This window comes from Trichosporon asahii, assembly GCF_000293215.1.
Source record: "Trichosporon asahii var. asahii CBS 2479 unplaced genomic scaffold scaffold00018, whole genome shotgun sequence".
Lineage (NCBI taxonomy): Eukaryota > Fungi > Basidiomycota > Tremellomycetes > Trichosporonales > Trichosporonaceae > Trichosporon > Trichosporon asahii.
Window position 1 is genome coordinate 1 of NW_014040906.1, and position 27959 is coordinate 27959.

The 27959-nt window shown below is 62.2% G+C and overlaps 9 protein-coding genes across 9 annotated transcripts; 2 read left to right on the plus strand and 7 right to left on the minus strand.

Annotated features, from left to right (window-relative positions):
* Positions 1 to 2184: 2184 nt before the first annotated feature.
* A1Q1_07935 (putative NAD(P)H-nitrite reductase) lies at positions 2185 to 3786 on the minus strand (the record flags this gene model as incomplete). The annotated part of the gene is made up of 2 exons (XM_014326121.1): positions 2185 to 3035; positions 3141 to 3786. 2 exons carry the CDS (start codon positions 3784 to 3786, stop codon positions 2185 to 2187), a joined length of 1497 nt encoding a protein of 498 aa, XP_014181596.1.
* Positions 3787 to 6334: 2548 nt separating this feature from the next.
* On the plus strand, positions 6335 to 7275 carry A1Q1_07936 (uncharacterized protein; the record flags this gene model as incomplete). Its single annotated transcript, XM_014326122.1, has 2 exons — positions 6335 to 6371; positions 6434 to 7275. 2 exons carry the CDS (start codon positions 6335 to 6337, stop codon positions 7273 to 7275), a joined length of 879 nt encoding a protein of 292 aa, XP_014181597.1.
* A 407-nt stretch (positions 7276 to 7682) lies between these two features.
* Positions 7683 to 9521, minus strand: A1Q1_07937 (uncharacterized protein; the record flags this gene model as incomplete). The annotated part of the gene is made up of 1 exon (XM_014326123.1): positions 7683 to 9521. The coding sequence occupies one exon, from the start codon at positions 9519 to 9521 to the stop codon at positions 7683 to 7685; it is 1839 nt and encodes a 612-aa protein (XP_014181598.1).
* Positions 9522 to 10246: 725 nt separating this feature from the next.
* A1Q1_07938 (AMP binding protein) lies at positions 10247 to 10915 on the minus strand (the record flags this gene model as incomplete). Its single annotated transcript, XM_014326124.1, has 1 exon — positions 10247 to 10915. One exon carries the CDS (start codon positions 10913 to 10915, stop codon positions 10247 to 10249), a length of 669 nt encoding a protein of 222 aa, XP_014181599.1.
* Positions 10916 to 10989: 74 nt separating this feature from the next.
* On the minus strand, positions 10990 to 12277 carry A1Q1_07939 (oxidoreductase; the record flags this gene model as incomplete). The annotated part of the gene is made up of 2 exons (XM_014326125.1): positions 10990 to 11978; positions 12145 to 12277. The coding sequence occupies 2 exons, from the start codon at positions 12275 to 12277 to the stop codon at positions 10990 to 10992; spliced, it is 1122 nt and encodes a 373-aa protein (XP_014181600.1).
* Positions 12278 to 13929: 1652 nt separating this feature from the next.
* Positions 13930 to 15274, minus strand: A1Q1_07940 (uncharacterized protein; the record flags this gene model as incomplete). Its single annotated transcript, XM_014326126.1, has 3 exons — positions 13930 to 14330; positions 14786 to 15139; positions 15214 to 15274. 3 exons carry the CDS (start codon positions 15272 to 15274, stop codon positions 13930 to 13932), a joined length of 816 nt encoding a protein of 271 aa, XP_014181601.1.
* A 219-nt stretch (positions 15275 to 15493) lies between these two features.
* A1Q1_07941 (uncharacterized protein) lies at positions 15494 to 20143 on the minus strand (the record flags this gene model as incomplete). The annotated part of the gene is made up of 1 exon (XM_014326127.1): positions 15494 to 20143. One exon carries the CDS (start codon positions 20141 to 20143, stop codon positions 15494 to 15496), a length of 4650 nt encoding a protein of 1549 aa, XP_014181602.1.
* A 2870-nt stretch (positions 20144 to 23013) lies between these two features.
* Positions 23014 to 26442, plus strand: A1Q1_07942 (ABC protein; the record flags this gene model as incomplete). The annotated part of the gene is made up of 1 exon (XM_014326128.1): positions 23014 to 26442. One exon carries the CDS (start codon positions 23014 to 23016, stop codon positions 26440 to 26442), a length of 3429 nt encoding a protein of 1142 aa, XP_014181603.1.
* A 37-nt stretch (positions 26443 to 26479) lies between these two features.
* On the minus strand, positions 26480 to 27374 carry A1Q1_07943 (uncharacterized protein; the record flags this gene model as incomplete). Its single annotated transcript, XM_014326129.1, has 2 exons — positions 26480 to 26956; positions 27003 to 27374. 2 exons carry the CDS (start codon positions 27372 to 27374, stop codon positions 26480 to 26482), a joined length of 849 nt encoding a protein of 282 aa, XP_014181604.1.
* Positions 27375 to 27959: the final 585 nt, after the last annotated feature.

The following is a 27959-nucleotide window of genomic DNA, read 5'->3' on the forward strand; positions in this document are numbered from 1 at the left end:
AACTCGACGCAGCTGGCGAGCGCCGGGTCCGCGTCCCACTCGGCGAATAGTGTGGTTTTCACCTTGGGGCACGTGAGCTCGGGGTGTCTGGTCAACGCTGCCGGTGAGGGCCTTACTGGTAGAGGAAGCATGGGCGGTCATGGTAGCAGCACGTCTTGGCACCGTCGACGACGCAGTCAAAGCGGGTGCGCCCGCTGTACTGGCCGGTAAACAGCGTCAGGCCTGCGGCGGCGGCGACTGAGGGGAAGAGCAGCGGGCTCACGTGCAGCCACGGCTGCACCCCGGGCGGGTCGACGTAGTCGCGGTTCTCGGCGCGCCAGAGCACGCGGATAGCGTTCTTGCGCGTGTAGTTGAGGAGCACGTCGAGGCTGGGGTCCATGGTGGTGAGAGGTGAGTAGGTGATGAGGTAGAGGTGAGTAGAGGTGAGTTGGTGAGTGTAGGTGACGAGATGAGTGTCAGGTGAGACATGTGATGATCAGTGTTGATCAAAGTATTGAAGTCCTACTGCATCCTTAGACGTTAGCGCATCCCAGGTCCCACTCACAGTTTGCGCAGCTCGCTTACGGCAGGTGGGCATCATGTTGTCTGGACGCTGGTGAGAGCTGTGAGCTGGGTAAGACTGTGAGGTGAGACCTCCCTATAAATCAGTCGCGAGGTCAGCAATACGATGCTACCAGTCAGCTGTCCGAGATAAGATAGCGCCACGCTAAGAGCCGGCTGTCGCAGGAGCCGCGGCAGCGAGGGCAAATGGGTGGCCTCTGAGCATGTCGCCTCGTCCGTGGCGCAGCTAGTACAGATCCCAGGAACAGAATGGACGACGATTCAGCCAGAGTTGAGCCGGGAAGGTGCATATAAGCAGCGCGAGTGATTTCTTTCCCCTCTTCTCTTCACTGCCCACCACTCGCCACCCACTCGACCTTGCCGTTGCCTCCGACCCAACTCGACCTCGCTACCTCGCCACTCGACCTCACCCCTCGCCACCAACTGCTCTACGGTTGGGGCTGTGTCATACCGTTCCGGGCTGCCCCCCCGGTTGGTGCAGTGCAGGCTGTTGTAACACAGATGTGTGTTGTGCAGTGCCGTCCCGCAGAGCAGTCGACTTCGACCCGACTTCAACTCAACTTCGACTTCACATCAACTTCTACTTCGACTTCGGCCCAACTCAATTTCGACCTCACTAACACACTAACACACACTAACACCAGGTCATGCTGACGCTAGATAACCACTGTGAGTCCATGCATTCCATCGCTGACAGCTAGCCCGACCCTCTACTGCTCGACTGCACGACCCTTCGACCACTCGACTCTAGCCAACTACCAACTCCCACCTCGCACTCTCAACAGACTCGCCACCGACTTCACTCTCTGACCCGACTTGCCGACCACGCCTCTCGACTCTCGACCCGACTTGCAACTTCGACCACGGTGCTCGACCCGACTTGCTGACCACACCTCTCGACCTTGCTTCCTTGCTCTTGCTCATGCTTCCGGGCGCCCAGCAGTCTGTCCGTACTCCTGCCAACTAAAGAGACGCCAATTTTGCACTCATCGTCTTCCACTACGCCTGACTCGGCCTTGGCCGGTGACCTCCAGGCTCGGGTCGTAACCAGCCCTTACCCAACACACGATGGGCAATTAATCTTCCTCCGAGGACCACTCTGGCCGTGACCAGTCCGGCGCCCTGCTCCTGGCAACTTCACCGACGTCTTGCCCTCCCCCAGTCAAGACCTCAACCTGCAGTCTGACGAGCCCGCGGCCCGTCGAGCCCTCTGCGCCATGAGCCCCGGCGAGGTCGCCAACAATGTCTTCCCCGCGCTCCCTCTCACCATGCAGCCTGGCGAGCCCGCGGCCGGCGTCTTGCCCACTCCCACACAAGCCCTCACCATGCAGCCCGGCGACCCCGGCGACGACATCTTCCTCACACCTAGCCAAGCCCCTCGCATCTTGCACCCCCGCCAGCGCACGTCCGACGTCTGGTTCCTCGCAGGATGCGCCACCTCTCAGCCAGCTCCAGCTAACTCTCGGACGCTGGAGTGACTGACCCCTGGAGGCCAACAGTAGGACGATACCGGACACGGCGCTGCATCATGGACCTTGCCATGCGTGTGCGTCAGTCTAAGCACGGCACTTGCAGCACGGCATAATCGTGGACAGGTTCACAATGTTCAATCAATGCACACGACTACCACTCTAGTTTGGGGTTGCCACAGCCGTCGCCTCCGCAGCCACCTACTGCCGTAGCCGCAATGCCGCCCATCTCCTTGGCCGTGTCCTTGCGGACCATCCACTTGGAGGTGCCGATGACCATGTCCAGCTCATCCGCGGGCGGTAGCCGTACGAGAAGCTTGCCGCCCTCGGATCGCACCTCGAAGGCTAGTACCGAGTAATCGCCGTCGTTGATGCAGTCGCCATTGTCCAGCTTGAAGTTGCGCTTGTGCAGCGGACAGCTGACGTACAGCTCGCCGTTCTTGTCGCCGATAATGCCGTGGTCGAGTACAAAGGCGCGCTTGTGCGGGCACATCTGCTGCGTGGCATAGTAGCCCTTGTGCGGAACGTGGAAGATGGCCAGCTGCGAGTCTCCATAGCGTACGGCTGCGGACGTTGTGTTCTCGTTGTTGGGTGCGAGGTCGGACACGGCGGCGAGCGGCACCCACTTCCACTCGGACTTGGGCGGAAGCGACGCGAGGGTAAACTTCTGCGAGGGGAACTCTTTCGGCCAGTCGGCAGCGCGGTTCTGGCCACGCTCAGCGACGATCTCTACGGCCTCCCTGCGTTCGGGCGTGTTGACAAACTGGCGGAACTTGGAGCGCACCAATGGGTCCTGTACCGCCTTCTTCCACTCGTCCTCGTACGAGTCGACCAAAGACGCCATCTCTGCCTCGAGGTCGGCGCAGATACCCAGCTCGTCGTCGATGAGGATGCGCTGGAGCTTGGCCAGGCCGCCGTCGAACGACTCCACCCACGGAGCGGTGCGTTGGAGGTGCTCGGCGGTGCGGATGTAGAACATGATGTAGCGGTCGAGGATGCGCACCACTTTGGTAGGCGGCACGTCCTGCGCGAAGAGCAGCGCGTGGCGCGGGTTGGCCCCCCCATTGCCGCCGATGAAAACTGGAGTCAGCCAGTTCATAAATCACTCACTGTTCCAGCCCTTGTCTGTCGCGATAAGGCCAAAGTCTTTGGACTGCGCCTCGGCGCACTCGCGCACGCATCCTGAGACACCACCCTTGAATTTGTGAGGAGCACGCACACCACGGTACCGGTTCTCCAGGTCGATGGCCAGGCCAACCGAATCGCCGACACCAAAGCGGCACCAGGTAGAGCCAACACACGACTTGACAGTGCGCAGAGACTTGCCGTACGCCTGGCCAGATTCGAGACCGACTTGGTGCAACCTGGCCCAGATGTCGGGCAAGTCAGGCTTCTTGGCTCCAAACATGTCGATGCGCTGCCCGCCCGTGATCTTGGTGTAGAGACCGTAGTCGGAAGCAATTTGGCCAATGGCCACAAGCTGCTCGGGCTTGACCTCGCCTCCGGCCATGCGCGGGACGACGGAGAAGGACCCATTGCGCTGGATGTTGGCCATGAACTTGTCGTTCGTGTCCTGGTTGCCGTGGTGTTTCGGGAGCATGACGTGCTCGTTGTGGAGGCCGGCGAGGACACTGCCGATGGCGGGCTTGCAGATCTCGCAGCCCTGGGATCCCCGCTCGCCGATCGTGTCCATGATGGTGCGGAAGTCGGAGAGCTTCTTGACCTTGACGACAGCGAGCAGATCCTGCCGGCTCATCTTGATATGCATGCAGAGGCTGGAGTGAGCGGTGTCCGCAGTGTGGCTCACTTCTTGTTGATCTTGTGGCCGGCCTTCTTCATTTCGCTCTTGAAAATGGCCGTCACGAGGGGCACACAGCCGCCGCAGCCCGAACCGGCCTTCGTCTTGCACTTTATGTCGGGCAGCTCGGTCATGCCGTTCTTGACGCACTGGGAAATGGCTCCCTTGGTGACATTGTGGCATGAGCACACGACCGCGTCGTCGTCAAGGTCGTCTCCGTCCTCGTCGGCGTTCTTGGCTCCGAGGATGAACTGAGACGGCGGGACATCGAGCGCCTTCTTCTTCTTAGTGATGGCGACCAGTTTTGTGAAGTCCGAGACATCCCCGATCATCATGCCGCCTATGAGATGCTTGCCATCCTCGCTGAACAGGTATTTCTTGTACACGGAGGCAATGGGATCGTGGTAGGTGAGACACTTAATGGGGCCATCCGCGAGCAGGTGGTCCCGCCGGTGGATCGCCACTTCCCCCGGCGTGGGCTTGCGGGCGTCGGCAAAGTAGTTGCCGAAGCTGGCGACGTCGACACCCATGAGCTTGAGGCGGGTAGACAGGTCAGGCGGGTTCATCTTTCTGGGCGCGTGTGCACCGCGGCCGTGCGTTTGCGTGAGGTTGAACGCCAGGATGCTGGCCATCTCGATACCGGGCGCAATGAGGCCGTAGTAGTTTCCCCGCCAGTTGGCGCATTCGCCAATGGCGTACACGTTCGGGAGGTTCGTGAGGAGGCTGTCGTCGACAATGATGCCGCCGCTCGGAGCTGTCTTCATACCTGTTGCGGCTGCCAGGTCGTCGCGCGGCCGGATACCAGTGGCAAAGATGACCATGTCGGACTCGATATATGGCTCAATGAAACCGGTGAACGTCCCGTCGTCGGCTGATATACCTTTCGGGGAACACCGTGTCAGGACCTTCACGCCCATTCCTTTGATGCGCTGCATCACGAGCTCACCAGCTGGTGCGTCGAGCTGGCGGTTGAGCGGGTAATCTTGCCGGATCAGGATGGAGACGTCTGGCACACCGATATCATACACGGCCTTTGCGGCTTCCAACCCGAGCAGCCCCCCGCCCACGACAGTAGCCCGCTTGACATGGTCGCACTCCGCATACTGAATGATACCCTCGAGGTCGGCGATGCTGCGGTAGACGAACACGCCATTGGTGTTGGCCGCTTCGGCCCTGGTGATATACGAAGGGAGGTCGGCCACGGATCCTGTGGCCATGACGAGGATATCATACTGGAAAAGGTTATTCTTGGAGGTGGTAACCGTGCGGCTCGTAGGGTCGATGTGGGTGACCTGCTTGTTAGCTCTGGCGCGGGCAGTCTCACCTGCTCGCCAATATGGAAGGCGAAGTGCTGCGGGTTCTGTTGCGCATACCACGAGACGTCGTTGAGGTACAAGTCCTCAATGTTGCGGTGTTGAAAGTACTCTGTGAGGCCGACGCGGTTGTACGCGTACGTCGGTTCCTCGCCGCACGTTCGCACAAAGTAGCGGCCCTCGACGTCGAGCGTGAGCAGCTTCTCGATGAAAGCGATGCCGACCATGCCCAGGCCGACGACCATGACCTGGATGCGGTCGCCCAGGCACGACTTGCTCCTGCTCGCCTGTCGCGCGGTACTCATCCGCCGTGTCCGGCTGCGACTCCCAAGACGCGGGGCGGTTCCACTAGAGCTGTCGCGGCGGCTGCGTGCGCGGGTTGTTGACATGGTGTGGGATAGTAAGTTTTGGTGACTGCAACTTTCCATCTTGTTGCTTAAGAGGACCTGCCTACCGCACATGGTTTTGCCGCAGGTGCGCCATGCAAGCTGTCAGTGACTGCACTCCCAATAAACAGCTCTCGATAGTCATCCAAGTCCTCGACAAATGACAGTGGGGCAATGACACGACCGGAACGTGGATATCTACCGCACTCCGCGTCCGCTCACTGCTTTGGCCTGTCGCTCTACTCTGGCCGACCTTATCTGTGGCTGCCGTAATTCCCAATTGCGATCCACCGCGGCCCTTATCACATAAGCCACAGTCTGCGTCTTATCTCTCTGGCGTCCTTATCGGGCCGATCTAATTCATTTGCAGCGCTCATCTATTCTCCCCGCGATGAGGGTTTCAGAATGTTCTGTAAGCAGCATACTAGTTCAGGCCCCCGCCCTGGGACACGGGGCTCCGTCGCTCGGAGGTGTTCGGACAGCATGGCCAGCGCGGGGCGCTCGGATATTTGTGGCGCCGACGGCGCTCTGCTGCTTTGGTGACTGACCTTGGCTGACATTAAAGGGAGGCTGAGATAAAGAGTGGTGCCGAGATAAGGCGGACCGCAAATGACTCGACAGTGATAAGGAGCCCAAAAATAGGAGCGAGGGGGAGCAGGTGGCAGTCTGGTGTGGCGCGACATGGCCATGCCGTCCATAGAGCACAGAGCAAGCACAGAGCAGCACATGATAGTACCACAGAGCAGCGCGCGTCTGGGCATTTAAAGACTGCTCGCAGCGGCATCCTCGACAAGCGACACAACCCCCATGTCCGACACTCTGACCCCCGCAGAGGTCACTTCCAGTAAGCGCGAAACCTGCCAGCGCGCTGACCCACAGACTTTGTCAAGTTGGGCGCCACCAAAGCGGCCCAGTCGTACTACGTCTCTTTCTTCAAGGCGTGGATGGCCGGCTGGATGCTCGTGTTTGGTGCCATGCTCGTGCAGATCATTCAAGCCGGCTCTGGCACGCTCCGGACCAACTATCCCGCGCTTATCTCGCTCGTTTCCGCCTTCTTCTTCCCTATCGGCCTCATCATGCTCGTCCTTACCGGACAGGAGCTCGTCACTGCACACCTCATGTTCATGCCCATGGCACTGGTGCGCCGCCGCATCAAGGTCTGGGAGTTGCCCCTCAACTGGCTCATCGTCTTCTTCGGTAACCTCGCTGGCGTGCTCTGCTACGTTGCGTTCATGGCCCACTTTTCAGATCTGTACGCCGCCGAGCCCCTCATCAAGTACTCCCAGGGTGTTTCTGTCTCCAAGACCACTGAGACTTGGGGTGCTTGCGTGCTCCGCGGCATCGGGTGCAACTTCCTCGTCTGCACGGCCGTGTGGCTCGGCGCCGGCGCGCGCGAGACGTCGTCCAAGATCATGGCCCTCCATCTCCCGGCGTTCCTGTTCGTCTTTCTCGGATTCGAGCACGTTGTCGTCAACATGTACTACATCCCCATAGGTATGGTCAACGGCTCGGGCGTGACGGCCGCCCAGTACATCGGCAAGTCCATGATTCCCAGTCTCATCGGCAACATTATCGGCGGCGGTCTGCTTGGCCTCCCCATGCTGATGTTCTACGACGCCCCCGAGCTCCCCCTCTTCAACAAGCTTCCCGGCCGCCGGGCGCCCACCGCATCGGTGGTGGAGCGCACAAGCGGCGAGATCACCCCTGTGCGTACATCGTCCGATGAAAAGCTGCCGAAGTCTCCGTAGCAATTCCCGCGGTGTATAGTAGAATGCAAATTGTACAAGTAACCGTACGGATCGGAAGTACAGCCGACCCCTCCAGCATGCGCGCGCTGTCTCCTACGTAGTGCTGTCGCGGTTTCCCCCAGCTGTTTCGCGTGTGGCCTCCACTTCCAATCCCACCCAGATTGTCACCCCAAGCCGGTACGCGCCCCATATCATTCATTAGGCACGATCGACTCTTGGCATCCGATAAGCTCCTAGAATGCTGCCTGGAGAAACGGCATTTCCCACCACGAGTGCAAACGCCATGGCCGGGTCAGTGCGGCGCATGGCGGAGGACGTGCATGCCTGCATCCTCCCACTGCACAGCCAAGGATGTCAAACTGTGCATATTTGTTATGGTAGGCTTCGACAGAAGAGGCTCGCTGATTCTACGGCGTGACGATGTTGAAGTTTCTGTCCCCTGGGTCGAGAAGCGCCCGGAGCCGTCTCAGAGCCCCGATGTCCCCCTCCAAAACGATGCCTGCCTTTTCGAGTTGCTCCGGGTCGAGCCCGTAGATAGCCAAAGCAGTGAGGGAGCGGTTCGTGGCCGTGATCCTGACGTCGGCATCGTTTGTCTGAGGCGCCTTCGTGTAGAGGAGGGCGCCGTTGGAAAGCCATACCCGATATGTCGTGTCCGTGACCACGTCCATGGAGAATTGGACGTCCCACGCCGCCGGGCCGTTTATCTGGATGGCGAGCGCATCAAACAGCATCTCGGGCGTGAGCTGGGAGATGACGTCGGGCGAGGCAGCGGTCGCGGCGCCAAACTTGCCGGAGCGCAGCTCCGCGGCGCCCGAGAGGTAGAAGTTGCGCCACGTGGCGTTCTCTGCGCCGTAGCCCAGTTGCTCGTACGTGTCGGCGAGCAGCTCGCGCGCCGGATTACTGGGGTCGGCGAACACGACGTGGTTGAGGATCTCGGCCGCCCAGCGGTAGTCGCCCTCTTTGAACGCCGCCTCGCCCGCCGCAACGGCTTTGTCGACGCCGATGAGGTCCACGTAGCGCTTGGAACGCTCCTCGGGGGTGTGCTCCCACAGGTGCGCCGGGTTGCCGTCGAACCAGCCCATGTAGCGCTGGTAGATGGCCTTGACGTTGTGGCTGAGTGAGCCGTAGTATCCGCGGGTGGACCAGGTCTCGAGGGCGGGCGGGAGGCGCATTTTCTCGGCGATCTCGGGCCCGGTGTACCCCTGGTTCAGCATGCGCAGCGTCTGGTCGTGCACGTAGGCGTACAGGTCGCGCTGCACGGATAGGAAGCGGCGGACGTTGGCGGCGCCCCACGTCGGCCAGTGGTGGGAGGCGAAGACAACGTCCGTCCGGTTGGCGAACAGGTCGATCGCCTCGGTCAGGTACTTGGCCCAGCCGTGCGCGTCGCGCACCAGGGCGCCGCGCAGCGTCCCGAGGTTGTGGAACGTGTGCGTGGCGTCCTCGGCGGCGCACAGGGCCCGCTGGCGGGGGAAGTAGATGAGCAGCTCGCAGGGCGCCTCGGTGTCGGGCGCCATCTGGAACTCCATGGTGACGCCGTCGATGGTGCGCGTCTCTCCCGTCGTCTCAATGCTGTCCGTGGGCGCGATCAGCGTGACCTCGCCCCTGGAAACGGCCTGCCCGAGTCCGCAGCCGATCTGGCCCTGCGGGCCGCGGGGGATGGCGCCGTACATGTAGGCAGCGCGCCGGCCCATGGCGGTGCCCGCGAACACGTTCTCCGACACGGCGTGCTCGAGGAACCCGACGGGGGCGATGATGGGCAGCCCCGCGTCGACGTCCTCCTGGGTGACCATGCCCTTGACGCCTCCAAAATGGTCGACGTGGGGGTGCGTGTAGATGACGGCCTTTATCTGCCGCGGCCCGCGGTGGTCGCGGTACAGCTGCAGGGCCGCGGCGCCGGTCTCGCGCGACTTGAGCGGGTCGATGACGATCACACCCTCGTCTCCTTCGATGAAGGTGGTGTTGGAGATGTCGAGGCCCCGGACCTGGTAGATGCCTTCGGCGACCTGGAAGAGCCCGCCAATGTTCGCAAGCTGGCACTGGCGCCAGAGACTCGGGTTGGCGGTGTCGGGCGCGTCCCCATTGAGAAAGTCGTACCAGTTGACGTCCCAGACACGGGCATCGACGGGCTTGAGTGGCGCGATAAGGTTCCTGGTTGCGTCGGCGAAGTCCTGGGTGTCGGCAAAGGGGAGGCTCCTCTTTGCCTCTTCCTGCTGCTTGACGATGATGTCGGTTGCGGGTTTCGCCATGTTGGGTCGAGCTGTTCGATCTGTTCGATCTGTCGGATCTGGTGTTATATACCTGAGGTGCGCCAGCGTGTGAGTTGATGTCTGGATAGTGAATGCGGGGCTTGAGAATGGTCAGTTGATGTCTGCCCACTTCGAGATCAGGGAACATCCGGGTAAGCCCGATACCGAAGATGCCGAGATTCCATATCACGGGCTTCACCAGTGCCGGCGCATCCAGATACACTTTATTCCTAAAGAAGCACGAATTCCTATTCCCAACATGGGAGAGTCACGTGAACTGGTCGCTAATGCCAATCAGAACACGAATCGAAGTACATTCTCTAACGGTTTCCTGTTGATGTAAGAAGACACCGGTCAGCGCCTCGGCCTGGTGTAGGGGCCGATCATTGCTGGAGACGCACTTCTTCGTTTTGCATCCTGGGAAGAGCTTGGCCTGGTCGAGCATATCGTACCATACCTGTCTAGCTCTCCAATCTCCGGACGCTATTCTAAATCTTGGCCATGATGAAATTACCGTCTCTTGAAATTACGCGTTGAGATTCGGTCCCGTTATCGGTGGGAAGTCTGGCGCTCAGAGCATGCACCTGGTCCTAGACAGCTGTGCAGACATACAACGACAAGACTTCAAATCAGGCTTACTGGGAGTCTCCTTTGCATGGATGCATAAAGCTGCACACGGACACGGTCTCTGCATAATTTCTTACAAGAGGGTCTTCGATCTCCATTTACAACTTGGCCATCTCCTGCGCAGCGCGGGTCCGGAGATCCTTGCGAAGGATCTTGCCGCTCGGGCTCTTGGGAATGCTGTCGACAAGGACAACGCCGCCGCGGAGCCGCTTCGGGTTGGACACCCGCTCCTTGACCCACTCGGCGATGAAGTCGGGGCTCGCGTTGGCGACAACGTATGCGCGGGGCAGCTCGGTCGCTTGCGCCTCGCTGTAGACGCCGACGACGCCGGCGTCCTTCACGCCGGGGCACTGCAGCAGCAGCGCCTCGAGCTCGGCCGGCGCTACCTGGTAGCCCTTGTATTTGATGAGCTCCTTGACGCGGTCGACAATGTAGATGAAGCCGTCCTCGTCGATGCGCCCGACGTCGCCCGTCTTGAACCAGTCGCCGTGCATGCAGTCCGCTGTCGCCTTCGGGTTGTCGTGGTAGCCCTCCATGAGGGCCGGGGATCGTGCCCAGATCTCACCCTCCTCGCCAGGCGCGACGTCCTTGCCGTCCTTGACGAGCCGCGCCTCCCACGTCGGCAGCAGGCGCCCGACGCAGCTCTTCGGCCCCGTCTCGGCGCCATTGTATCCGATCGCGACGCTCGACTCGGTGAGGCCCCAGCCCTGGCTGATCTCGCAGTGGGGGAACTTGGCCTCGAACGCGTAGCACAGCTCGTCGCTCATTGGCGCCGCGCCGCAGTTGACGCGCGTCAGTCGCACTTCTCCGACGTCGGATTATCAAATACATCTAATATACACTACGCGTCCTCGGGCAAGTCCTGCGCACCGTACACGGCCCACATCAGGCGCGCGTTGATGTCCTCCGCGCCCGTGTCGATGCGGTTCGCCCCGCTCAGGCTCGCGATGACGGCGTCCTTGAGGCCGAGCGAAACCTTGATCCGCTGCCCCGTGGGGTCGACGACGTACTTCTCGAGCGGGTTCCCGGCGATCTGGCGCAGAATATTACGCGCCGCGACGCCGCCCATGCCGTTGCTCATGTGGCCAGCGAGGATCGCCTCCGTGTCCGCCACGTCACCAATTGCGTAGATGTGCGGGAGTCCCTGGATGGCGAGGTGCTCGTCGACGCGCAGGCGGCCCGTTTCCGCGACCGCCGCGGGGTTCAGCGCAGCAATGAACTCGACGTGCGGGCGCGGGCCCGTGCACGCAAGCACGATGTCGCCCTCGTAGGTCTTGCCCTTCTCGGTGACGACCGTCTTCGTCTCGCCGACGAAGCCGGGGTTCTCGGGCCACGTGAGCACGCGGTCGCCGAGCGAGTAGTTGATGCCGAGCTCCCTGAAGCGCTGAATCACCACATCGTGCACCTCGGGGTGGTGGACGGGCAGCAGCTGCTCGCGCGAGTGCAGCAGCGTGACCTCGACATCGGGCGTCGTCTCCTTGATATCGGTCGCGTACTGGATGCCGAGCGCGCCGCCGCCGACGATGATGACGCGCTTCGCCTTCTTGATCTCGTCGCCGTAGTTGGCGAGCCACTCGACGGTGCCGGCCTTGGTGCCGCGGCCGGGCGACTGCTTGCGGCCGATCTCGCCCCAGACGTCGCAGGGCGCGGGCATGCCGCTGCCGAGGGCGTAGACGGCGTAGTCAAACTCGATGGTGCGGATGCGCTCCGGCGGCGCGGCGTCGTCCTTCACATCGTCGTACGAGCCGTCCTTCGGGAGGAGGACCGAGACGCTGTTCGGCGTCATGCCGATGACCAGGCCCTGCAGCATCTCGTGCGACGCAGGATCCGCTGCGCGCTCGGGAATCGTGTCGGGCTCCTTTGCGGGGTCATTGATGCGTCCCTTCGTGAACACCTCGGTGCGGGGGATGAGCGCCTTGGGGCCGTGCTTGGGGATGATGGAGAAGCGCGGGAAGCAGTAGACGTCTGGGGTCAGCGGGGTCTGCGCACCACTCACGGTTGCCGTGCGAGGTGCGGTCGATGGCGACGACACGCCAGCCCTCAGGCAGGCGGCGGGCAAACGTCGCGGCAGCGTGCGCACCGCCGTACGCAACGCCGAGAACGACGACGGTCTTGGGCTGGATGGTCATGTTGGTGATGGGAAAACGCTATGCATCGTGTCAGTTTAGTAGTCTACCGCGGCAACCTCTTGGCATCGGCCGATAACTGCTCCGCGAACGATTTTAGGGTCCGATGGCGGAAGTGCCCCGCCTGCAGCGTTTTCGGACGCATCGCGTTATCAGATACCACTCTCGGCTTTGTCCGAAAATGAAATCGCTCAGAGTCGCAAGCCTTGCAAGGGTATGGCTACATCACAGTTGCCCGAGGCCGACGCCAATGCATGGGAATAAGACTACAGCGTCTGTCTTTCCGGAATCGAACCAGGGCGGTAAGAATGGCCCCGACAGCAGCTGTCCACGGTGCAAAGATGAACATGAACACCGGGTACCAGTGAATGGTTGAGACAAAGAGGCACGTGTAGATAGAGCTAGCGGGCTGGCTGAGATGTGGCGCATACGCGACAACGTACACTAGTAAGCGAGCGCGACTGGCTCGCTCTCATCTCAAGCTCGCAAAGCAGGCCTCGTGCTCGAGCGGGGCGTCGGGGGGCTGCGGCGGCTCGCGGCGCTGCTCGACCCCGGGGACAGCAACTTCAACATTGTCACGCCGTAGATCAGTGCATAGTCAGTAGTCTAAGTATAAGTAAGTGGCTACGAGGTGATGGCGCGGTGGCTTAGCAAGGCGGTGGGGCAGGCCAGTGTCGAGGGTTGGCCTATACGCCAGTGCGGAGCTAAGGCGCGATGGCGCGGGGTCCGGTCTGGACTGCGATGGCGCTGAGTGGCAGCGAAAGTGGCGATGGAGGCTAGAGGAGGCCCGAGGTCCGAGGCCGGAGGAGGCCGGGGCCCAGCGAAGCCAGTCTAGGCGAGAAAAGGATGAAGTCGGTGGCGAAGGTGATGGCGCCTAGACTCAGTGTCCAGGCTGGTGTCGAAGATGCACGTGCCAGGGGTAGTGGCCGCCTAGTGTCGAGGAGGCTGTCGATGGGACCACCCAGTGAGAGGGCAGTGGAGCGTGCCAGGCGAGAGTGGTTGATGTCGAGGGTCCCGAACGGCAGCGGGGAGAGAGGTGGAGGCCCATGTCGAGGATTGTCTGTCGACATGTCGACGGCGGTGGTCCCAGCCAGGCGGTAGAAGAGGATCGTGTGGCCCAGCGATGGCTGTCGATGGGACCAGTCCCAGCTAGCCCAGCTAGTGCCGCTGCCAGACGAGAAGGCAGCGGCGTGGGCGAGAATGCCCCGTGGCTGTCGGGTCCCAGCCAGTGCCGTCAGGTGAGGGCGAGGAGAGGGCGGGGATCCCCGTGGCTGTCACCAGTGCCCATGCCCAGGGGGGCAGCGAGGGCGTGGTAGGAGCGAGGATGGAGAGTGGAGGGGAACGTGAAAGAGTGGAGATGTAGAGTGGAGATGGAGGTAGGGAGGAGAGCGAGGGACGTGAGTGAGAGAGTGAGGGAGCGTGGGAGAGTGGAGGCAGGAGACGGGAGTGAGAGGGAGGGAGGGGAGGAGACGTGAGAGTGGGAGGGAGAGTGAGGGAGCGTGGGAAAGTGGAGGTGGGAAGAGGGAGCGTGGGAGAGTGGAGGTACGGAAGGGAGCGTGGAAAAGTGGAGGTACAACGGGGGAGGGGAGGACTACGGTACAGTGGAGACCACTGGCTGCCCCAGTGCAAGTGTGGCCACACTCGCAAAGGAGCCATCAGAGACACCGTGGGCCAACTGCCGAGCTTGGGCGATCAACTCCAAGCGCAATAGCCAGCGTCACAGCGCTCTGCGAGACAAGCTCGGCGGCACTACAAAGGTCCAGGTCTTGAGGAGCGGTCTTGAGGCGGAGTCGAGAGAGTTTCAGCGGGGAAGAGGAGAAAGGGGCGCAAGGGAACTCACCATGTCGAACTGGCAGCTGGCGAGAACGGCTTGAGGTCTTGAGGAGAGCTGAGGAGAGCTTGAGGGTCAAGAGTCGCACTGGAGCCAAGGGGAAGAAAGGAGCCGAGAGGAGAGAGAGAGGTTCAGCGGGGAAGGGGAGAGTGGAGGCGGAGGACTCACCTGTCGAACGTGCAAAGCTGGGTCGGAGCTTGAAGAGGAAAGCTTGAAGAGGCGAGTCTGACAGCGTCAGAAGGGACAGTGGAGGGGACGCACTACTTGAGAGGCAAGTGGCGAGGTCGAAGTCGAAGCGAAGTCGAAGCGAGGTTGAGTCGAAGTCGAAGCGGAAGCCGAAGGCGAAGCGAAGTCGAAGTCGAAGCGAAGTCGAAGCGAGGTCCAAGTCGAGGCCGAAGTTGAGGTCGAGCAGTCGGGTCGGGCCAGATGTCAGCGGGGAAAAGGGGGGACTCACAGGGTTGCGAAATGAACCGGGCTCGGCATCTAGCGTTAGTCGGGCAGCAGGACGGCATGGTCAGTGGGTCAGTGGGTTAGTAAATGCAGTGTGCACAAGTCGAGTCGAAGTTGAGTTGAGTTGAGGTCGAAGTTGAGTTGAGGTCGAAGTCAAGTCGAAGTCGACTGCCTGCGGGACGGAACTGCGCAACACACGTCTGTGTTACGATAGCCTGCGCCGCACCTACCGGGGGGCCAGCCCGGAACGGTACGACGCAGTCCCAACCGCAGAGCAAGTCGATGGCGAAGTGTTGAGGTCGAGTGGCGAGGTCGAGGTCGGTGGCGAGATCGAGTGGCGAGGTAGCGAGGTTGAGTGGCGTGATGGCGAGCAAGAGTGGCGAGGTGGCGAGGACGGGTGGCGAGGACGGGTGGCGAGGTCGAGGTCGAGTGCCGAGGTCGAGTGTCGAGGGCGAGTGTCGAGGTGGCGAGGTCGAGGTCGAGGTCGATGGCGAGGTCGAGGTCGATAGCGAGGACGACGGTGTTGATGGCGAGGAGGGCGAGAGTTGGTGGCGAGGTGGCGAGGGCGGTGGGTGGCGAGGTCGCTGGGTGGGATGTCAAGTCGTGGGTTGGGAAAAAAGAAAAGAAGTCGCGACGAGGACGGCCTTATAACCTTCACCCCCTTCACTGTCTTCACTGACTTTGTAGAGGGCGCCCAGCAGCGGAAATGGATGATGCATATCTTCTATGGCAGCGGCGACCTCTAAACAAGATCACCGACGGTCACGTGAGGTGGGGTGTGGTCACGTGAGTGGAGGTGGAGGAGAGGGGCCTCTACACTCCCCCCCCTGCGAGGAGCGGTCGTCCCGATCGCGAAAGGGTCGTGGGATGAGGTGCGTCTCAGTTGATGCTGGTGGGGTGGTGAGGCAGAACATGAACTTTGGGGACGGGTTGTGTGGCTATGAGTCGTCTTCGGTGTCGGATTCGTCGTCGTCTTGTTGATCGTCGTCGTCATCCTCCTCCATCTCGGGGTTGGTCTCGGCTGCCGCCATCATGAGTTCTTCTGCGCCGTGGGCGCGCATCAGGGCGGAGTTGAGCCACATGCGCTCCTCCTCACCGTTGGCTTTGTCCACGATGGCTAGCCATTCGCGTGTGCCGTTGGGCAACATGCGGTCGCCGATGACATGGCGGACCTTGTCGTCGGTGGTTGAGTCGGTGCGAGGGGTGTAGTGCCTCACGTTGCTGATGCTGACGCGGTTGTGGAGGAGAACAGATTTCGGAAGAGCCAGTTCGACGACGTTGGGGTGGGGTACAGCTGTCACCGCGAAGGGGCCCCAATAGGCGGGCGCGAACTTCTTGCCCTTCCGCTTCTTCCACTCTGGCTGTTGGTATGCCTTGGAGTTAAGCAAGATCCAGTCGCCTTGCTTGTACGTGCGTGGAGAGTGGCGGGAGTCGTAACATCGCTTCTGCGCCTCCTGTGCTCGAGCGATGGCCTCGCAGGCTTCGGCGCAGTCTGCGTCCATGCGGCTGATGAACTCCCTGATGCGGCCGTCGGCGACGAGATCGACATCCCAGGAGGCGTGGGTGATCGTCGGCAAGCGCCCGGTGTCCATCTCGAAAGGTGTCTTGCCGGTTGAGGCGTGCACGCTCAAGTTGTGTGCCGTCTCCACACGGTAGAGATATTGCAGCCAGGTGGCCCCGTGCTTGTTGATGTAGTGGCGCAGGGCTTCCTTCATTGTCCGAATCACCCGTTCCGTTTGGCCGTCGGTCTGTTGATGGTGGGCGGTCGCGTAGCGGTGGTCCACGCCGAGGAAGCGCATGAGGGCTCTCCAGGCTTTGGCTGTAACCTTGGAGTCACGGTCGGTGACGATGATCCGTGGCATGCCGAAGTGGCGGACAACCGTGTTGAAGAACAGTTGCGCGAGGCCCATGGCCGTGACCTTCTTGTGTGTGGGTGCCGTCACGACACGCTTCGTCAGGCGGTCAACAACGATGAGGGCCGCGTTGAATTTCTCGGGACCGCACTCAGGTAGGCCGAGGACGATGTCGAAGGTGATCATGTCCCAGCGTGCCGAGGGAATAGGGAGGGGGGCGAGAGCGCCTGGGGGCAGTCCTGTGAGGCTCTTCACCCTCTGGCAGCTGTCGCAGCTGGCGATGTAGCGTTCCACGTCGCCTCGGGCGCCCTTCCAGTAGTAACGGTCCGTAAGGGCGAGGTACGTCTTGGTGCGGCCTCTGTGAGCTGCCGTGGCGTTGTCGTGGAACTCGCGGATGACATCCGCTCTCAGGGTGTCCACATCTGGCACGTAGACTGTGTAGTTGCGCCGGTACCCGTTGTGCATCAGCAGCCGGCCCTTGGCGATCGTGTAGGGACCTTGCGTGCTGTGCATGATGGGCGGCCATGTCGATTTGTCTGTCTCGTCGTCGACAGGGGGCTGGTCGTGCTGCTCGAGAATGCGGTCGAAGATCTTCCGGCACTCGGGGTCTCGCAGCTGGCCGTTGTCGATGCGCTCCGTGAGTGAGAAGTTGAGGTCGACGTGCCATGCTGCCATGACGTTCACCTCCTCTGAGTCACGCTGGACTGATCGGCTGAGGTGGTCGACGTGAGGCATACACTTGCCCGCCTTCCAGTGGAAGTGGAACTGGCCCTGGTAGTCGGAGAGCATGAGGCTGGCTCTCATCATGCGGCCGTTGCTGCCATTGTAGTTGGCGAGTTGTTGGATGGCGGCGTGGTCGGATGTGACGTGGACCTCCGCGCCCTCGATGTAGCAGCGCAGCTTGTCGAGAGCCCACGACACGGCGGCGCACTCCAAGTTGGTGGCGCCCATCTTCCTCTCCGCCGCCGTCGTGAGCCGCGAGAGGAAGCAGACGGGTCTCAGGACGCCGTTCTCGTCCTTCTGGGATAGCACGGCTCCGAAACCATCCGCGGAGGCGTCTGTGTCGAGGTAGAACGGCTTGGAGTAATCTGGGTGTGCGAGGACGGCGTTCTCCAGGAGAAGGTTGATGATGCGATTGTAGGTGGCCGTAAGCTCTGGTGTCCAGGACAGGGTGTGCTTCCTGTCTTTCTTGGCCGCTTGCAGGAAGTCCAGCAGAGGTTTGATCTCGCGTGCGAAGTTCTCGACGAAGCGGCGATAGAACGATGCGAAGCCGTTGAACGATTCCAGTTGCGACATCGTTTCTGGTTGACGTTGTCTCCTGACCGCGTCCATGCCTTTCTCGCCCATGGCGATGCCGATGTTCGAGATCTTATGACCCAGAGCATCGACAGAACGCATCGCGACGTAGCTCTTGGCCGGGTCCAAGGTCAGTCCGGCGTCGATGAGACGGGTGAGGGTCCACTCGACATGTTGGCAGTGATCGTCAAACGTCTTGCTGTGGTTGATCACGTCGTCCATGTAAGCGATCACCCATCGCCAGAGGCCGTCGGCGAATGTCAGGTCGATGAGGCGTTGGAAGGCCGCGGGCGCGCCTTTGGCTCCGAAGGGCATCCGCGTTGGCTCCCAGAGGCCGTCTTGTGTTCGAAACGCGAGACGCTTGGCCGCCCGTTCCGTGAGAGGCAGTTGATTGAACGCTTTTTTCAGGTCGAAGGTCGAGAACCACTCCATTCCTTCGAAAGCTGCCAGGATGGAGTCAAGGCGAGGGATGGGCCACTGGTCCCCTTTCGTCACCTTGTTGACCTTCCTCAAGTCGATGCACACGCGGTGCTTCTCACCCTGCTGCACGACGATAACCGGGGAGCTCCATTCGGAAGTGGAGGGGCGGATGAGGCCGTTGTTGAGCATGTTGGTGACTTCTTCCTTGATGATCGCGCGTTTGAACGGACTAGTGAGGTAAGGTGCACTCGTCACTGGTTTCGCGTCGCCCGTGTCGACATCGAAGACCGCCTTGTCAGTCAGACCGATGGGTCGGCTTGGGGTCGAGAAAGCCGCGCGCTTTCTCCAGAGAATGTCCGTGATCCGGGCAAGCTGCTCGGTCGAGAGGGAAGGGTTGATGTGGATCTGGCTCAGAATGTGGAGGAAGTCGTCCTGCTGCTCCCGCTCGGAACGCTGTTGAGGTGCTTCGGAGGTGGAGTGGCAGGAGATGTTGGCGTCGTCCCTCCGGTCGTCGCCATATACGAACTCCACTCGGCCGAGGATCGTGCCGCGTTCAATGCGGACGGGGAAGGGCGAGTAGTTGATGACTTCGCAGGTCGTGTCGTCCTGCTTGCCAGAGATGACGGCTGGCGTGATGCGTAGATTGCCGTTGCCCAGCCGCAGGTTGTCGTTGGGGATGAGCATGAACTGTCGGGACAGTCCGCCGGGGAGCGTAGAGATCGGAATGTGGGCTCCGTGCTTCTGCAGCTCGCGCCACAGCGTCTCGAGTGGATCCGAGTCGGGGTAGTAGTGCAGCAGGCTGCAGAAACGCTTCGGCATACCGGCCAAGATGGCTTTGCCCACCTCCTCGTCCGACCATCGGTCGTAGCCCTCGCAGATGAGATTCGACTTCTCCGTGTAGTAGTCGAGCACAGACTCGTCGAACTGCAGACGGCGGCTGGTGGCCTTCTGTTGAAGAATCCCCTTGTAGTTGAGGTTCAAGTATGTTTTACGAAGGAGCGCTTTCCACTGGTCCCAGGAACTGAGCTCGCGCAGCTTCGCGGCTGAGAGGGTCTGCAGCCACTGGGCTGCCGCGCCGGCCAACATGTACGACATGTACAGGATGATGTCGGCGTCCGTCAGGAAGCCTGTATCGAGAAGACGGTCGACGCCCTTGATGAATACCTCGACGGAGCCGTCTTCCCTCTTCCCGTGAAATTTCGGGAGATGGGACGTGTCGATCTTACGGTAGCGCCGAGGGGCTTCGTCGTAGGACCGCACGATCGCCGCCTGTGTCCCGAGGGTACTGGCGGTAGTCTGCGCCCCCGACTGGCCGAGGGTCTCGATCACGAGGTTGCGGATGAGCTGCTCGAGCGCGGCCTTACTGTCCGACGCCGAGGCTGACACCGAGGGTGACTGGGACTGTTCAGCGTCCGGTTGGGCTGCCGGGTCGTCGCTCGAGGGGCCCTGCTGCTTGTCAAGCGATTGCTCGAGCTTCTCCGGAACGGGGGTGGAGGTTGTCGGCTTCCGGGCGACGGGTGCAGGGAGAAGTGATGTGTCGACTCTGTCTTCCTCGGTCGTGCCTTGGCGGGACTGGCCCGAGGTTTTGTCCGTCTTCTGCGGTCCGGCGTCCAGAGTACCTGCCAGGCGTCGGCATTCGTCGTCGAGAGCCTGGCCGTCGAGTCCTTGAGCCTTCAGGATCATGGCTTTGAGGATTTCGGCGTCGAGGGGCATGTCGTTGGCGGGGCTGCCACGCTTCGACGTCTTCCTGCTCTCGACCTGGAGGATGCGTTCATCGAGCGCGTTCACGATCTCGCGGATCTCGTCCTCGCGCTTCGCCTGCGATTGCTCCATGTCCTGCATCTTCCCCAGCACGAGTTTCTTGTCCGACTCCATACGGTCGAAGATGGCTTGGAGGAAGGGGTGCGTGTCGGTGCTCTCCGTCTCGAGGTTGAGCGGCGGGTCGAGGGATTTGCCGTCATCGTCCGGGGCTCCCTGGCCCTGGCTCTTGCCCGAGTCCTTCTTGAGAGGGGGCACCATGGTCGGTCTGTTCGGAGGTGCCGTCTTCGGGGTACGAGTTATGGGATGGGAGCGGGGTGTGGTGGGTTGGGCGGGTTCTGCGTCCGGGAGAGGGTTTCTGCGTAGGCCTCGACGAACGCCTCTCGTCGGTTCGGATTGAGGGGTGGTTGATTGGGCGGGAATGATGGAGAGGTTGCGGCTTATATACCGCGGGGGGTGGGTGGGAGTCGAAGTGGTTGGAGTGTTTGTTTGTTTGTTGTCTGTAGTGTGGTCGCTAGTGTACGGGAGCTGCTAGTGCTGCTCGCCTTCTCAGCTCACAGCCGCGGAGGTGCGCAGCTGGGATGCCGGTTCCGCGCCGGTGGTCGTTTCGCGCTTCAGTGTCCGGGTGCGTTCCCGCTCCTTTCAGGCCTTCTATCTCGCCGTGCGTGCGCGTGAACGGGTGTCAGTCGTGCGGGTCGTGTCGTCCGTGTGGCTGGCGGTGGTTCACAGTTCGTCGGTTGCCGGTCCTTCCTCCGTTCTTTCTTCGTCCTCCCAGTCGTCCTCCTCGTGTCCTAGACCTCCTCCCTGTCTCCTTGTCGTCTGTGGTGCTGTCCTTGGCGCTGTTGCCGGGTCTTCGCACTTCCCAAGTCGTCCACCAATGTAGAGGGCGCCCAGCAGCGGAAATGGATGATGCATATCTTCTATGGCAGCGGCGACCTCTAAACAAGATCACCGACGGTCACGTGAGGTGGGGTGTGGTCACGTGAGTGGAGGTGGAGGAGAGGGGCCTCTACAGACTTCCCGCATGGGCAGCCGTCCATTGGCTCAGATTAGCCTAGCGCGATCTTATCGTGGCTCATAGCCGCCTCGAGACGTCCTAGCGCGGCTCTATCTTATCGCAGGCGCGCGTTCTTAACCAACTTCACCGACTTCCCTGGATAATGAATGTGCGCCACTGACCACTCGACCCGCTGCACTCTCTCCATAGGCCAGGACCTCGCAGCCTGGCCAAGCACCTCGCAGGCCTCCCGCTCGCAGCCGTCTCCCTTCTCCGGCTTCACCGGCTTCACCAGCTTCCCTGGATGCGCCACAGCACCCAGCTGACTCCGCATCTTATCAGCGCCTCCCTGAATAATCAGGTGATGCCCTGCGGTCAGCTTTGGCGCGGGGGAACATACGTTCATCTGCGTGACGATGATGAGAATGGCCGCGGGCAGACTCAGGTTGCGGTTGGACGGCAGAACTTGAAGGGGTGCAGTCTGAACTAAACCAATTTGTTCCTGCTCTCCGGCATCACGAGACAGTACAGGAGGACCAGCACATGCACTCCGATTGCAACGCGGAGGGGTTACAAAACCGTCAGTCTAGTCTCTGCAAGTCACACGTGTCGTTCATCCAGTCGGCCAGCAGCGTCGCAGACGACGGGCTCAGTCCCGACGGCGAGGGTGCCGTTGATGAGCGGCAACGACGCAGCGTCTCTGGAACTACATCGGACAGGTATGCCGCCATGATCGCGCCGGGCACGCCGCCGAGCGCGCCCTCGACGGGCCGACAACGAGCGGTCAGAGGCCGGCGGCCGTCAGGCGGGGCCATGTGACACCACGAAGAGGCCTCGTTGAAGATCCAACCCAGCTGGCAGATTGCGAGGAGGCCGTCCCCATCTGTCGCTGAGGGGGGACCAGTACGCCGTCGTCGGTGAGCAGGCCGCCGATCGCGCGCCAGCATTTGCAGTCGCGCGGCACACCTGCACGTCCGCGTCGTGCCGGCAAGCCTTGGAGTCAACGGGCGGGCCCTTATCGGCGTAGCAAACGAGATCGACGGTGAGCTGCGGCTGCGTGACGGACGTCAGGCCATCGGCGGTGACGAGCATGAGCGCGTAGCCCAGCATCCAGGCGCACTTGTGTCATTGCTCAGTTGAGGTGCATCTCACCCTGCTCAAGATAATATGATATCAGGAGCAAGTGGATGAAGTATTGGGCTTTGAGCGGCAGGAGGAGTCGGTCCGGGGCCCGACCAGCCAGCCAATCACGTCAGTTAGTGCGACGCTTTCGACATCGCAACACCCGCCCACATCCAGAAAAGGTCGTCGGGCCCCGGGCCCCGCGTGGTGCACATTAAGGCACGAAACTGTTTCTGGCCCCATGCCCGACTTCCTTCCTCGGCGCTTTCTCCGGCCCCACAACCTCGGCGTGAAGCGACCAGACAGCGCTTGCGACGCGCCAGGCTGCGATCTATTTTCGGGCCGGGGCTAAGAGTCTTATCCACGAGGCCGCTCTATCCTCTCGGTACTCCACATCTCGGTCGCTCTTTGCGACCCTCTTATACTCGCGACTCCGCAAGCGGGCTCTCAACGCAACCTGCATGACCAAACATTTTGAACTTAAGCAACTGTGCGTTGGATCGAGTGTCGCGCTGACGATAGTGGATTTCGCGCGCTACCGGAGCGGGACTCGCTCGACGATGCACCCGAGATCCCCCTCGCGCACGCGAGTCTGTGGTCGCGCCTCACCTTCCGGTGGGTGTCGCCGCTCATCACGACCGGCTACCGCCGCCCGCTGCAGGCGACCGACCTCTGGCGCCTGGACGAGAGCCGCGAGAGCGCCGCGCTCGCAGACAAATTCCTCGCCAACCTCGACAGGCGCCAGGCGCGCGCGGAGGAGTGGAACGCCTCCCTGGACAAGGTGGACGCCGGGTGGCGCCGACTCCAGTGGGACGCCCGCGCACTCTGGTCTCTGCCGGAGAAGTACGAGACATACGGCCCGCGCGCGACGCGCGCTGAGCGCCGTGCGACGCTCGAGCGCGAGTGGAGGGAGCACTCGGGACGCAGGCAGGGGAGCCTCGCGTGGGCGCTGACGGACACGTTCCCGTCATTCTGGTGGACGGGGCCGTGGAAGCTCGCAGGCGACCTGTCGATGGCGTTCGCGCCGCTGTTCACCAAGCAGATCATCCGCTACGCGCAGGAGGTCGAGCAGGCGCACTCCCTGGGCCAGCCGTACCCCGCCGTCGGCAGGGGCGTGGGCTTCGCCCTCGGCCTTGTTGCGTTGCGTCTCTTCAGTATCACGTGCATCAATCAGTGGAGCTTCCTGGCCATGCACGACGGCGTCATGATGCGCTCGACGCTCGTGTCGGCGCTGTACAAGCGCGCGTTTGAGCTGAGCGTCGAGGGCCGCGCAAAGATGCCAAACGGCAAGCTGCTGACAATGTTGTCCGCGGACATCTCGCGCATCGAGGGCGCCGTTGAGTTCTTCCACTGCATGTGGGTCGCGCCCATCATCATTGTCGTCACCATCATCATGCTGTGCATGCAGATCGGCGCGAGCGGCCTCATCGGCTTCGTCGTCTTCCTCATCGCCATCCCGTTCTCGACGCTCAACATGAAGTGGTACCTGAGCCTGCGCCAGAAGTCGATCGAGTGGACGGAGAAGCGCACCAAGCTGCTCGCCGAGCTCCTCGGCAACATGCCCGTCATCAAGATGTTCACGTACGAGCTGCCGTTCCTGTCGCAGCTCAGCGGGTACCGCGCCAAGGAGATGGGCTACCTCCGGTACCTGCTGTACACGCGCTCGCTGAACGAGACGATCACGCTGAACCTGCCGCTGATCGCGTCGGTGCTGTCGTTCGTGGTGTTCTCGCGGCTCGGGAACAAGTTCGATCCCGCGCTCGTCTTCACGGCACTGCAGTACTTCAACGGCCTGCGCCCGACGCTGAACCAGATCCCCCGGTCGCTGTCGCTCTGTGCGGACGGCATGAACGCCCTGAAGCGCATGTCCGAGTTCTTCGAGGCGGACACGCGGCGCGAGCGCCCGGAGGTCGACGAGTCGCTCGACGTCGCCGTGCGTGCGCACGCGACCTTTGACTGGCCCGAGTTCTCCGTCCGCGCCGACCTCGACATCCCCCGCGGCCAGCTGACCGCGATCGTCGGCCCCGTCGGCAGCGGCAAGAGCAGCCTGCTCTCCGGCCTACTCGGCGACATGAAGACGACGGGCTCGGTCGCTCTCGGCGGCCGCGTCGGGTACTGCCCGCAGGAGGCGTGGATACAGAATGCCACGATCCGCGACAACATTCTCTTCGGCCAGCCGTGGGACGAGGACAGGTACTGGAAGGTCGTCGAGAAGGCGCAGCTGCGCCGCGACTTTGACCTGCTCGCTGCGCGCGACATGACGGAGATCGGCGAGAAGGGCATCAACTTGTCCGGCGGGCAGAAGCAGCGTATCAACATTGCACGGGCCCTGTACTTCGACGCGGACATTATTCTCATGGACGACCCGCTCTCGGCCGTCGACGCGCACGTCGGCACCGCTCTGTTCAACGGCGCCATCCTCGACCTGAAGCGGCAGGGCAAGACGGTGCTGCTCGTGACGCACGCGCTGCACTTCCTCCCGCAGGTGGACTACATCATCACGCTCGACCAGGGCAAGGTGGTGCAGCAGGGCAGCTTCACCGACATGCACGGGCCGTTCCAGGAGCTGATGCAGCAGTTCGGCGGTTCCAAGGACAAGACGGCCGACAAGGTCGGCTCCGCGGACATTGTCGAGGAGAAGAAGATTGTCGCGGAGCCCGCCCCCGAGGGCGACGGCAAGCTGATGACCGAGGAGGAGCGCAAGACGGGCTCGGTCGGCCTGAGTGTGTACCTGGCGTACCTCAGATTCGGCCCCAGCTGGATCGTGCTCGCGGCTGTGTTCGCCGCGTTCATGACGGGGCTCAACGTCCTGTCGACCGTGTGGCTCACCTTCTGGTCCGAGGACAAGTTCCGCGAGGCGGGCTCGTTCTACCAGGGCATCTATGCCGTGCTCGGCCTGGTGTCGTCCATTTGCACGCTCTTCACGGGCATGGCCATGACGGCGAATGCTGTGCGCGCCTCGCGCGGGTTGTATGACGGTGCGCTGCGGCGCGTCTTCTTCTCGCCCACGAGCTTCTTTGACACGACGCCGCTCGGCCGCGTCCTCGGCGTGTTCGGCAAGGACGTCGACTCGCTCGACAACGTCGTCCCCGAGTGGGTCCGCGGTACGCTGCTCCTGCTCGCGGGCATGGTCGGCTCGATCGCCATCATCAGCGTCAACTTCCCGTACTTCCTTGCCGTAATGGCGGGCATCTCGGTCGCGTACGCGATGTACGCGCTCTACTACCGCCGCACGGCGCGCGAGCTGAAGCGGATCGACTCGATGCTGCGGTCCTCGCACTACGCGCACTTTTCCGAGAGCATGGGCGGCATGTCGACCGTGCGCGCCTACGGCGAGGACTCGCGGTTCTGTGCGGAGAATGCGCGCCGCCTCGACATCCAGAACCGCGCCTTCCTGATGACGTACGCCAACATGATCTGGCTCGAGACGCGCCTCGGCTGGCTCGGCATCGCCCTCGTGCTCGTCGTCGCCCTGCTCTGCGTCTTCGCCGGCGGCCGCACGATCAATGCCGCGCAGATCGGCATGTGCCTCACCTTCATGAGCTCCATCTCCGGATCGCTGCAGGGCCTCGTGCACTGCTCCATCGAGATCGAGCAGAGCATGAACTCGGTCGAGCGCATCAAGCACTACTGCGAGCTGCCGCAGGAGGCGGCGTACGAGGGCGGCCCCGCTGCGTGGCCGACGGAGGGAGGCATCGAGTTCAACAGGGCGGTCATGGCGTACCGCCCCGGTCTCCCCGCCGTGCTAAAGGGCGTCTCGCTCGCGGTGCAGCCGGGTGAGCGCGTCGGCATCGTTGGCCGCACCGGCGCCGGCAAGACGTCGATCACGGTCGCGCTATTCCGCCTCGCCGAGCTCATGAGCGGCAGCATCACGATTGACGGCGTCAACACGTCGAAGGTCGGCCTTCGCACGCTGCGCGCGGCGGTCAGCATCATTCCCCAGGACCCCGTCCTGTTCAGCGGCACGCTGCGCTCAAACCTGGACCCCTTCGAGCAGCACGACGACAGCGAGCTGCACGACGCACTGGAGCGCGCGGGCCTGAGCGGGCGATTCGCGCTCGACGCCAATATTGACACGGGCGGCTCGAACCTGAGCATCGGCGAGCGCTCGCTCGTCAGTCTCGCGCGCGCGTTCGTCAAGCGCGCCCCGATCACCGTGCTCGACGAGGCCACCGCAGCCGTCGACCTCGCGACAGACTTGAAGATCCAGCACGCGATCCGCGCCGAGTGCAGGCGGACGAAGCAGACGCTGCTCGGCATCGCCCACCGCCTGCGCACCGTCATCGGCTGGGACAAGATCCTGGTCATGGACGCGGGCGAGGTCGCCGAGTATGCGTCGCCCCTCGAGCTGTTCGACGCGGGAGGCATCTTCCGCAGCATGTGCGAGCAGTCGGACATCTCGCGTGCCGAGATCGTGCGCGCTCAGGAGGAGGACAAATAGACTCAATTAAGTACGGTATTATTAAATGCAGACTTAGCTACAGCTTGCTCCGGGGCGGGTCCCACCAGGTGCTCTCGCCCAGCCTCAGATCCGTGTCCGTCATCTTGATCGCCATCGCCCACCGTCCGGCGCCGGGGATGAAGTTGCCGCCGTCGGCCTGGCGGAGATCCATCCAGCCGAGCTTGGTCGCGCTCGAGTACTGGTACGGCGTGGACGAGCACCACTTGTCGGTACCGGCGAGCTCAGACTTGGCGGCGTCCTCGCCGTGCTCGCGTGCAGCCGCTAGCATCGCCTCCGTTGCCTCCGACGGCCCCGCTGGCAGCGGCGGCTGCGCAATCTCGAGGTCGATCCCGAGCCATCCGTACGCGCGCGTGCTCATCGGCATCGCCGGGACGTAGCGCATGGGCTGGAACCGCGTCTGGAACACTGGCGTCTCGGAAGGCTCCGCGAGCGGGTACACCTTGCAGTCGGCCGATCCGTCTGCCTGCTCCTGGAAGTCGAATCGTGCAAGGTGCTTTGGAATGTTCCAGTCTGATGTTAGCGGGAACTATGAGCGACACACTCGTTCGGCCGTTCCAGGTCGTGTTGCGCTGGCTGACGTAGATGCGCGTGATGCGCAGTTTGCTCTTCTTGACGCGGCGCCCGTTGCTGTCGACCTCGAAGCCGAACTTGCCCGGGAGAAGCATCATTTCGTCGTAAGATCCAACCGGCGTGTCCTTGTACCGCACGAGCATGACGGTCGCCAAGCCTCCCTCGGGCTTGCCCGAGTCTGTAGCGAAGGGCGCGTCCCTCTCGAGCGGGGCGTACGCTGCCTCGTTGAAGCTTGGGGAGGACGCCTGCGAGGCCGAGACCCAGAATACAGCCGAGTACACAGTGGCGCGGCACGCCCAGGGCGCGGGGGCCGAGGTGATGGCGGCGTTGTCGGTGGACATGCGCTGGAATGGAACAGGGAATGGGTTGCGCGCGGGAAACGTAGAGCGTCGTTGTGTAGGCTGGGCGATTGACGATGAGCTGTGTAGTCTGCAGAGGAGATGAGAATACAGAGACGATGTTGACTGCGAAGACGCGGGGCCCGGCAACTTCAGCCGGGTGCCTGAGATCCACGCCAAGCCCTGAGCCCCACGGGACCTCCACCTCCACCTCCACCGGGGACTTCGGCACACTTTCTGGAAACCTCAACACGTTCGTTCTCACCCCGATCTTTCCATGCTCACCATCCACACAACGAACTCCTCACTAACGGCTGCGACAATGAAGACACAAGCGCCTTCCTCAAATATTTCCAGCAACAGACGTGTACTTTGTCCGAGAATGATGTCCAGAGGGCCAGCCCAACCTGCTGAGGGTCTCGACGTGAAGAGCAGGGACAATTTGGGCGTGTCGATACGGACACATGCGGTCTCAGTTGTTGCTGAAGCTGACGGCATCCCAGAGCCTTATTGGGGAGCTAAAACTCACAGACAACTATGCGCCCAGCCGCTCCGCGACCGCCGTCGGTCCCGGCCCGCCCCACCGTC